General features: G+C 70.0%; 1 protein-coding gene across 1 annotated transcript; it reads right to left on the bottom strand.

The window, feature by feature from the left end:
• Positions 1 to 1,132: 1,132 nt before the first annotated feature.
• BNIP3 (BCL2 interacting protein 3) lies at positions 1,133 to 5,447 on the bottom strand. The gene is made up of 6 exons (XM_084245162.1): positions 5,364 to 5,447; positions 3,352 to 3,493; positions 3,169 to 3,253; positions 1,987 to 2,093; positions 1,768 to 1,917; positions 1,133 to 1,253 (listed from the first exon to the last, which is right to left on the bottom strand). The coding sequence occupies exons 1-6, from the start codon at positions 5,407 to 5,409 to the stop codon at positions 1,208 to 1,210; spliced, it is 576 nt and encodes a 191-aa protein (XP_084101288.1). The 5' UTR covers positions 5,410 to 5,447; the 3' UTR covers positions 1,133 to 1,207.
• Between the last annotated feature and the right edge of the window lie 5,150 nt (positions 5,448 to 10,597).

The following is a 10,597-nucleotide window of genomic DNA, read 5'->3' as shown; positions in this document are numbered from 1 at the left end:
CGCTTTGCTGCCACACCTCGCCTGGGTGGCGCAGCCTCTTGGTCAGGAGAAGCCCTGGGCCCAGCGTGGCAGCTCTGGGCAGGCCAGAATTTGCCTTCCCAGGCCTGGCCCTCAGAATAGAAAGACACTGACATTTTAAACAAAACCTTGGGGGGGTCCTGCCTCCCAGTTGGCACAGTGAGTGTCAGGTCACACGTGGGACAGGTCAGCTAGGGAGGACCCTGGTGTCTGTCCAGTGCACAGCTGGTCACCACACCCATGGCTCCGTCTACGAGGCTGCTGAGCCCCTAGGGGCCTGGTGCCCTTGGGCGGTGCGGAAGCCCACCCGGGCCCAGAGGGTGCCTGGCCAAGGACACTGGCCTTGGGCATAGCCGCGGGGCAGGTGACCCCGTGCACCTGCGCAGACTCAGATCAAAGTGCTCTGAGCTGCTGCTCCCGGGAGCCACATCTAAATATGGTCAAAGGTTTTTTAAGTTAAAATGTTACATATTTTTTTAAACAACTGAAGTTGCAGTGGAAAAGGGAAGCAAGAGCAACGGCTTGGCTCTTGGCTCAAGTACAGCAAACAGTGTAACCGGCTGGGGAGGCCTCCCCGCAGCTTCCAACTGCACGGAAAGTCGTCTTGGCAGGATTTGGCAAAGATTTATTTGTTTCTATCTCCAGGTTTTTTTAAGTAGACACAGATTTGCTTAGAATGAAGCGGACCCCAAGAGCACGTGAAACTGAACACAAGGGCAGAGGCCAGGTCGGCCTCAGGGGCTGAGGGTGGCCAGGGCCGCGTCCGCAGCAGACGGGCCGGAGCCTGGACTCGACCTGCGCTGGGGCCCTGCGCTTCCGGCCAGGGTGCGGGCCGAGCCCCTCCCACCACCTTAGCTGGGCGCTACTGAGCTTCCAGAACAATAGTGTTTCTACTGAACTAAGGTTACTGATCATTTTCGTTGAAATGCTACATCACGACGACCAGTGTCGAGGGCACGCAGGTGTCATCTCGCACCGTCCAAAGGAAGTCGGCTGCCGGCCCCGGCGCGCTGGCCAGCGGCGTACTTGCAGCCCCGCAGCCTGGCCACGGCCAGTGAGCATCAGCGGCTGCTCCCGCGCTTCTGGGGAGCAGCACAGCATGTGCGGAGGGTGGGGGGTGGGGTGCAGACGGGGCTCCCGCGGCCAGGCTGAGCCAGACCCACTCGCGGGGAGAGCCGCACGCCGCGCGTCAGAAGGTGCTGGTGGAGGTCGTCAGGCGCCTCCCAATGTAGATCCTGCAGGAGAGCACGGGCATGAGCACCGGCCGCTGCCCCGGCCCAGCGTCCACCCGCACAGTGGTGTCTGGGCCCGGCAGCCTGAGGTCCAGAGGGCGGGAGGACAAGATCTGGATGGGGCAGATGCTCGGGCCCGAGGGTGGCCTCCCCTGCCCAGACCCCTAACACGTGGGGAACCTCAGCCACGCTGGCCCGGGCAGTAGAGGCCACGCCAAGGCCCTCTGTGTCCAGTGGCCCATATGCGTCCTCCAGTCACACGGAACCCAGCCAAGTCAGAAGCTCTTGGATAACCCAGTCTGCCCAAAAGAACCACCAGCACCCACGGGTGGGGGCAGGGGCCAGCTGGACGGCCCTGCTCAGGCTCTGGGAGCTGACCGGCCAGCACAGCAGCGGGCCTTGGGGCCCTCGTGCCCCACAGCACAGGTCTGCGCCCGCACTCAGGACCCGTGGTGCCCTCCAGAGAGGCCCAGGGTGAGGGAGAGGCCCGCCGGGGGCGCGGGGGCGGCCCACTCACCCCAGCCCGATGGCCAGCAGGTGGGAGAGCAGCAGAGACGGGAGGAACACCTTCAGGAACTCGGCCGAGAAGATGCCGCCTTTCTTCATCACGCTGGTGTTCCTCATGCTGAGCGTGGGCGCGCGTTTCGGGTGCTTGAAGAGGAACTCCCTGCGGGGAGGGGATGGTGAGCCCTCGCCCCCCTCGCCCCAGAGGCCCCCCCCCCCACGGCCCACCTACTTGGGGGGGATGTTTTCTGGCCGACTGGACCAATCCCAGATCCAGTCTGAGTTCTTCTTCAGGATGCTCTCGACCTCTCTCCGCCTCTCGATGTAGTCTTCCTCGGACTAGGGGAGAGGCGGGTCAGCGCGCTGCCCCTCGGAGCAGCCTGCTAGGCCTGCGGCCAGGGCCGGCACATCAAGGGCGGGGCAGGGCGGGGCACGGGGCATCCTCACGGGAACACCTTGAATGGCCGCTGGGGTGACATGGAGGCCGGGCCTCGAGTTGCGGGTGGGCTCGGGAGGAAGGTGCGGGGCCCGTGGGCAATGGGTGGCCGCCGCAGATCCACTTCCCCGTGTTTTCCCCCAATACATGCTCCCCCGGTGAGTGTCCAGCGCTGTAAATGAGCGCACCCCTCAGTGCGGGGGGCCCTTCCCGCGGGCGTCACTTGTGAAAACACGGTACCAGCTGCGCGCAGGAGGCTCGTGCCTGTGGGCGCAGCTGAGTCGGCCTGGGGCCCGACGCGCGTGTCTCCAGCTGCCGTGGGGACCGTCCGGAGCCCAGGTGCTCGAGGGTCAGTGTGCTCCCGTGTGCGTGGGAGCAAAAGGTCCCCGAACTTATATCCACCCGTGCTGCTGCTGCACTTTACAAGTCACCTACGGTTCTCATCTTGGCAATACTCCAGGACGGGCTACCCAGGTCCTGCGGGTCTGGGAGGAGGCCAGTGGCGCGTGGAGGCCCTAGCCCACCAGGGGCATCCTGGGACAGCTGCGTGGTGCTAGGGGGCGCCCGTGCAGACCGCCCCTGCAGTGAACTCTGGGCACGGCCCACCGTCCTGCCACCACGGGCCTTGCGAGGCAGGCTGTCGCGGCCCCCCGGGGCAGTCACGCTGAGGTCTGCACAGGGTCCGTGGCCCACCAAACACAGCTGGGTGGGCACTGCCCGCCCAGTCAGCACCTAATGCTCAGTCACACAGGAGGCCTGGGCATGAGTGGCTGGCAAGGGCCCCATCACGGCTCCCTGGAGCCCCTTCCTTCCCTGCACCTTCCGCCGGCTCGTGGGTGGCCCCAGCCAGCGGCCCTCCCAAAGGCGAGATGCCCTGCGCCAGGGGTGCCTCCACCCAGGGTGTTCACACCAGCGAGGGACGCGCCCAGCCGCTGCTCCCACCCGACAGCGAGGGCTCCTGGGCCAGCCGTGCCTCACCTGAGAGCTGTTCTTCTCCCCCAGGCTGTGGGCGTCCGCCTCCAAGGCTCTGCTAGTGTCCTGCGGGGTCTGGGACCGAGGCGGGCTTGGCGACAGAAAGGGACAACAGCCTGTGAGCGCCCTCCCCGCTGGGCGGGCACCCCTGCCCTCGCCTCGCGCGCCCCGCTGCCGGGCCCCACCCACCTGTCGCAGTGCGAGCTCTTGGAGCTGCTCCTGCCCGACTCGTGCTGGGCGTCCAGCAGGATCTTCTCCATGTCGCCGTTGTAGATGGAGACCGAGGCCGGCGCGCCGCCGTTGCTGCTGAAGTGCAGCTCCACCCAGGAGCCTGCGGGGACAGCGGCCTGAGCCTCGGGGCGCTGCCAGCCCTGCCCGTGAGACCCACGCCCCACGCCCCAGGGCCGCGCAGCTGAGTGAGCCCAAGTTCACCGCCTGGGCGCTCTCCACGCAGACCTCTAGACTCAGGGAGTGACCTTGGCCCAGGCCCCCTCCCCCCCACACCCCTGCAGGCAGAGCCGACCTGCACCAGCCTGGGCCCTGCTACCGCCCAAGCCCCAGGCCAGGCCCGCCTGGGGTGCCCCGCGGGAGCCCGCTGGGGAGGCGTCCTCCGGGGGCACAGCTCCCTGGGGGTGTGGGGCACCAGCGACTGCTTCTCTGAGTGTGTCCGGGTTCTGGCAGGCGGGTCCCACAGGGGGACATGACCTCACAGTCCTGTCCAGGGCTGCCGGGGAGGCCCCACTCCTCTGCCGGCCGGTCCCCCAGCAGCACCAGATGGGCCCCACGCAGGGCCGCACTCATTTCTCTAGGTTCAGTCCCTGTTCCTCGGTGTCTGGGTCTGACTCGGTCTACCCAAGTGAGCCACGGGGCCTGGTGGCACGTGTCTGACGCAGGTGGAGTCTGGGGGCCTTTCCGGGTACCCAGCGTGGGGAGGGGCTCCCACGTCAATAACCAGCTCACCACCACAGGGCAGCTCCACACGCGGTTCAGCCCCCAAGATCGGCCTGAGGGCAGAGCCCTGGGCCTCACGGCCCCCTCCCCCTGGCCCGCAGGGCCCACCAGAACCAACCCCCCCACCCTGCCCGTGAAGACAGGACACCGCGGAGGGTCCAGGGGCGCTGGCACCCGTGTGCTCTCGGCGCAGCAGGACCAGGCTGGGGGGTGCTGTGTCCACTGTCCCATGGGCCACCGCCTGAGCCCAGGCCCAAGGGGGCCCCTCCCGAGCCCAGGACACGCCCCCAGAAGCCCCCGGGGCGCTCCTGCAGCCTGGGCTCGCGGAAGGCCTCCTGGGGGCCGGCGGCCCGGCGGCCCTCAGGGGGGTTGATGATTAACCGGCGCCCGCCCGCGGCAGCCCCCTCCTGAGAGCGGAGGACGCGCCCGCAGCCACCAGGTCACGCGCCTGCCCGGCTCGTCGGGGACCAGCGCCCGCTCCAGCTCCTCCCGCCTGCCGGGCGGGGCGGGGCGCCACAGGAGGCAAACCCCGAAGGCAGACAAGCGGGGCGCCGCCCCCAGCCTCCCGGCCGCCGCGGCCCCCGCGCTCGCCCGCCGGCTGTCGGGACACCCCACGCGAGCCCCGTGCGTGCCGCGGGCCGAGCAGGACCCCGCCCGGGGCTAGCGGGCCGGAGCGGGCTGTGCGGGGCTTCTGGGGTCCGGCCCCGGCGGTGCCCGCCTGGCCCCACCAGGTCCCGCGCCGCGCCCCGTCGGGGCCCGCGGGTCGGGGCGCGGGAGGCGCGGCCGCCGGCGGAGGTCAGGCCCAGGGAGGGCGCCGCGCGCGGCTGTTCCTGGCGCCGGCCCGGCCCGCCCGGCCCGCCCGGCCCGCCCGGCCCGTGCCCCGCCGCACGTAGGCGCGCGCCGCGCCGCTGCTTTTTATAGCGCCGGGCGCCCGCCGCCCCCGGACGCGCGCCGCGGTGTCGCCACGGACGCGCGGGGGGGCGCCCCGCGCCGCCGGGACCCCGCGGGCCGCCCGGGCCAGCCGCCCCCTGGGCCCGCGACGCGCGTGGGCGCCCCCGCCGGGGCCGCGGCGGCCGAGTCCGGGATGCCCGGCCGGGCCAGTCCCCGCCGCGGGCGCGGGGACCCCGCGAGGACACTGGGGCGCCGCCGGGCCGCCCTGGCCCCGCGCCCGGTCCCCGCGCCGCGCCGCGCACCTCCCCGCGCCGGCCCGGCCCGGCCCGACCCGGCCCGGCCCGGCCCGGCCGCCTCACCCTGCAGGGTCTCCTCCTGCAGCCCGGGGGTCCCGCTCTGCGACATGGCGCCGGGCGCGCTGGGCCGGGGTCCGGGCGGGGCGGGCCGGGGTCCGGGCGAGACGGGCCGAGACGGGTCGGGCCGAGACGGGTCGGGCCGGGCCGGGCCGGGCAGAGACGGCGTCAGCGCGAGCCTCACTGCGCGGCGCACGGCGCGGGCTGCGGCGTCCCCGGGGCGCGGGGCGGGGCCTGCACCTGCGCCTGCGCGGGGGCGGCGGCGCGTGCGGCGCGTGCGGAGCGTGCGCGGGGAGGGGGCGGTGCCCGAGGAGCGAGACGCGCGTGCGCGGGACCGAGGCCGGGATGGGGGGGGGTCGCGGAGCGCGCGTGCGCGGTCGCCGGGCGAAGAGCGGGGAGGGGGCCCTGGGCGGGGCCTCTGGGCGCGGCATGCGCGGGGCGGGGCCTCGGGGCGGGGCCTCTGAGGGGCGGGGCGTGCGCGGGGCGGCAGTGGCCGCGGCCCGCCCCAGGGGGACTTGCAGGTCGGACCAGCCCAGAACCCCCGCGAAAGCGGGGACAGTCACCCGGGGCCCGGGGCTCAGCGCCTGACCCTGGCCGTCCCTGCTGGCCACCCAGCCCGCCAGCGGAGGCCGCAGCTCCCGTCACCAGCCCCCTGACCCCAGGTCGCTGTCTCCCCGGGTCCCCCCGCGGGGACCCCGCCGGCCTGCACCCCGGAGGCGCCTGCCTCATCGGGTCTCGGCTCTGACAGGGCACTCGCCTTCCGAGGGGTGTCCCTGCCCCGGATACGCTCTCCGCGGCGCCCCAGCCCTGCTGCCCCGGGCCTGGCTGCTGCCCCGGGCCTGGCTGCTGCCCCGGGCCTGGCTGCTGCCCTGGGCCTGGCTGCTGCCCCGGGCCTGGCTGCTGCCCTGGGCCTGGCTGCTGCCCTGGGCCTGGCTGCTGCCCCGGGCCTGGCTGCTGCCCCGGGCCTGGCTGCTGCCCTGGGCCTGGCTGCTGCCCTGTGGAAACGCGATGCCGCCGCCTGCGCCCCTGCAGCTCCCAGATCCCCTGACACGCTCCCCGGGCCCCTGCCGGCCGCCCAGACCTGGGACACAGAAGTCCCCTCAAACCCGGCTCCCTGCCCAGCTGGGCCCCACCTGTGGGCCCCACCTGTGGGCCCCGGGAGGTCTGGGCAGGTCCTGGGGACCCAGGAGCCGGGCGTGGGGATGGGAACGGGCAACGGGAAGGAGGCGAGGCCTGGAGGAGCGTCCCCCTGCCCCGCTCCCGCCTGGACGCTGGCCCTCGGGCTCCACACCCCTCACGGCCGTGACTTGTGCTTGGAGGCCCTGGCCCTGCACGGACGCGGGATCGCAGCAGCCGCCGGCCACGCCCGGACCCGGTGGCTCGGCCCGTGGCTGCAGCGGGGGGCGGGGGGACTCGGGGGGATGGTGTGGGGGGGCTTGAGCGGCTGGGGGCTCAGCAGGCCACTCCCCCTCCTTGACCTTGGGACCAACACCAGGCCGTGAGGGACTGGGTGTCAGCACGAGCCCCCCCTGCTGTGGAAGGCTCCACGGACACTTTAAAAACTGGGAGATTGGATGTAACCTACACGTCAGCTGCGCCCGCACAGCCTACAGCTACGGACGGGCCGCTCCAAGGATCGCCTCGCGGGGGTTCCCCCGACCCCCACCCAAGTCGGCCCTGCCCAGGCCTCCCTGGGCGTGTCGGCTCCACTCTCCTTGGGGTGTGCCTCTTCACGGCTTTCCCCGCTCCCTGGGTCTGTCTGTGCGTCCAGTTGTCCGGCTCCTCCTCCCCTGCGAGCCAGCGGCTGCTGGCTTCCCCGGGGCCCAGCGCCCCGATGGCGGCCCTGGAGCTCCCTGTGTGCCGAGTCACCCACGCTCCGCTTCCCTTTCCCCGTAGCTGCCCGCTCGCCCGTCCTCTCTGTCCTCTAGAATGTGGGCTCCGCTTGCTTTGTCCTTCTGCTTTCAGGCTCCCCTCCAGACAGGCGCCCCCAGGTTTGCTGGGGCCTGCGGATCGCTCCCCTCCCCTCATCTTCCGTTTCTCTCTCGCTGCGTGAATTCTCTAGAAATGTGCTCTTTGGTTTCCAGAATGATGGGGATGTTCTAGACAGCCCACTTCATGGGTGGAAAGCCTCGTGCTCGGAAGTTCTGCCCGTGTGGGCTGAGGAGCGCCCCACGACGTGCCACCCGCACCCCCGGGGCACGCGCTCAGCCTGGGGGTCTCGAGAAGGCTGCTCGGCGAGTGTGGCGTCCTGTGAGCCTCGGCGGGTGGTCGGCCCGTCCTGCCCTCCATCCTCACGGGGCTCATGGCCTGTCCTGCAAACCCCCAAGGACCGGGGGCCGGCGGCGGCGGCTGGGCAGCGGCCAGGGCATGGCTGGGCCCCCTCCATGCTGGACGCTCCGCAGTGCAGGGCTCGGCTCTGGGAAGCGCCATGGGTCACCCCCCTTTCCCGCCCAGCGCGGCCTGAGGGGTGTTGGCTCTTCTTGGCTGCCTGTCTGGCGGGAGCTGCCAACAAACCATCTGCGCTGAAGTTCTACTCGGGACTGATTCTGTGCCTGATTCAGCGCCTAAAAATCTTCTTTTAATGAGTAATTTTCTGCATTTCCAGGAATTTATCCATTTCATTTAAAATCCTTGAACGCAGCGGCACGAGGTCTTCGGTCGGCCTCGCTGTTTTCGGAGCAAGCGGGCGGATGCTCTGGGCTGAGCTGGTCTCTGCTCTGTGGGCCCCACGGCCGGGCCTGTGCTCCCCGCGTCAGCTGCTCCTTTATTCCGCTGAGGTTTGGTTCACTCTGAGCCCCCAGGGGCTGCTCCGTGCCCCACTTTCCCTGCCCTGGTGCCCCCCGGCGGGTGCAGGCCCCACAAGAGCCGGCCTCCGAGTCTTCATCGCGGCTTGTTTTCAAGCATTCTCTGAGCCTGGCCCCGAGCCTGTGCCGCCAGCACCTGGCTCTGTCTCGTCGCCTTTTGGTGGCGGTTTCTGGCTTCACCGCACCTCGGCCAGAGAACACACTCGTGTGATTTTAAGTCGGAACGTTTTCACACTTGCGCAGAATTAGCCGGATCTTCGCGCGAGCTCTGCTTGGGCTCCACGGTCCCGGGCGGCGGCGTGGTGGAGCGCGGCTTCCCCGGCACGGGGCGGGTCGGGGGCGGGGGTTGCTGGGGGTGGCCTCCTGGCCCCTCCGCTGTTCCTGTTTATCCTGAGTCTCCGCGGCAGGCAGGGGTGTTAGCTGCTGCCACAAGGTTGTGGATTGTTCTAGTTCTCTTGTGCTTTTCTTAGTTGTACTTGACATACTTTTAGGTTATGTTATTACATGATTCACTTTTTCTTTAAAAAGATTTATTTATTTATGCATGAAAACTGGGGTGCAGGCCAGAGGTGTGGGGGGGTGAGAGGATCCACCAGACACAGAGCGGGGAGCAGAACAGGCAGATTGACTGAAATGCACTGCTGAGGGGAGCAGCGGGTGAGTCAGGAGGGGTCTGCTGCACCGTGTGGGTAGCTCCCTGGCCAGGGATCGAACTTGGGCCACAGTGACTGCTGATAGCCTCATAGTGCGGTGCTTAACCCCTGCGCCACCGGGGAGGCCCTAATTCACTTTTTAAGTGCTGTATCTTGACCTCCCCGGGGGCGCAGCGGGTTGAGCGCAGCGCTGTGAGGCTGTCCCCAGCCTCTGCTGTGCCGGTTCGATCCCGGCCAGCTGCGGAGCAACCCCCATGGTGAGCAGACCTCTCCGTCTCCCCGCTGCTCCCCTCAGCAGTGGGTTTCAGTCCATCTGCCTGTTCTGCTCCCCGCTCTGTCTCTGGTGCTCCTCTCACCCCCCACACCCCTGGCCTGTGCCCCAGCTCTTGTATAGATAAATAAATCTTTAAAAATAAATAAATAAGTAAATGCCGTATCTTCCTGGTGAGCAGACCCTCATAGCACAGACGAGGTGGCCTTTAACTCGGTGCCGTGAGTTGCCGGCAGCGCTGGAGCCGGCGTCTGGCTGGGGCAGGTGTCGGGTGGGGCCGGCGTCCTGTGGCTGCGCCGGCTTTGGAGGCGGGTTTCCCACCCGGTCTCCCGCTCTCTCGTGCGTCCTCGACCTGCCTCGTCCCCACGTGTCCTCCCGCGCCGGCCGCGCCGGGCATCCTGGGGCACACGCGCCCGAGCGGCCCCGCGGGCGGCCTTCTCCCGGCCGGCTCCGCCCGCCTGGCCGCCAGGGCAGGACGCCGCGGCCCAGCCTGTAGACGGGGTTACCTGTTTCTCGAGGTTGCGGCGCCAGAAGCCCCGCGTCAGGGTCTGGCGAGGTGCCTCTGGCCCATCTTCCCCGTGACCTCGCGGGGCGGGGGGGCGGGATTCCGTGCGGTCCCTTTGGCGGGTCACTCATCCCATCGTGACCGTGTCCTCCCGGGGCCCGCCTCCAGGCCCCGCAGGCCGGTCCCAGCAGGTGCGTTGGGCCGTGTCGCCCCACACTGGGTCTGCGAAGCGTGTTTCCTCCGCTCCCCACTTCCTCTCGCGGCTCCTCTGCACGGGCCCGAGCGGCCCCTGGGTGCGGCCCTTTCTCCCTCCACACGTTCAGGCTTTTTCTTTGTCTCAGTTGCCGGCTTGGTAGGTTCTCAGGCCTCGTTTCTTCAGACCCGTCTGTACCCCGCTGTCCGCCGGCACGCGGCGGGGGGGGGGGGGGCGGCCCTTCCAGGGGCCCCGCCAGGAGGCGTCCCGGTGTGGGCCGCGCCGGGATTCAGGCCCCCCGCCTGCCCGCCTGGTGCCCGCGCGGAGCGCCTGGCCGGGGCAGCCGCTGCTGGAGACGTAGATCTAGGCGGATTCTTTTTTTCCCATTTCTTTGCTGAGCTTTTCTGGCCTGGCTTTTTGCAAGAGTGTTTGCTCTTGCCCGTGGGAGCCGCGCCGCCGGCGCCCACACCCCCGAAGCCGGGCTCTGCTGCCGGGCGGGCCGGGGTGCTGGCCAAGTGTCCCCGGGAGACGCGCTGGTCCCGTCCCGCGGGGAGGCTGACGGCTTCTATCCCAGCGGGCGCCCGACCCTCGGCGCCGGCCCGGAGCCCAGCGGTCTTGGCAGTTCAGATCTGCCCCGGGGCTCCCCCAGGGGCCTGGGCAGGGGCTCCCCGTCCACCCCCACGGGGCCCGGCAGCTGCTGGGGCGGCACCCCGCTTTCTTACACTGACCTCCTCGGCCCCCTCTCTCCGCAGCTCGTCGATGCTCCGGTCCCCAGAGAACCTGCCAGGCCACAAAGCCTCACAGCCAGAGTTTG

This window comes from Talpa europaea (genome assembly GCF_964194135.1).
Source record: "Talpa europaea genome assembly, chromosome: 10".
NCBI classification, from domain to species: Eukaryota; Metazoa; Chordata; class Mammalia; order Eulipotyphla; family Talpidae; genus Talpa; species Talpa europaea.
Note: the sequence above shows the minus strand (reverse complement) of the source record. Positions and strands in the feature narration are given on the sequence as shown.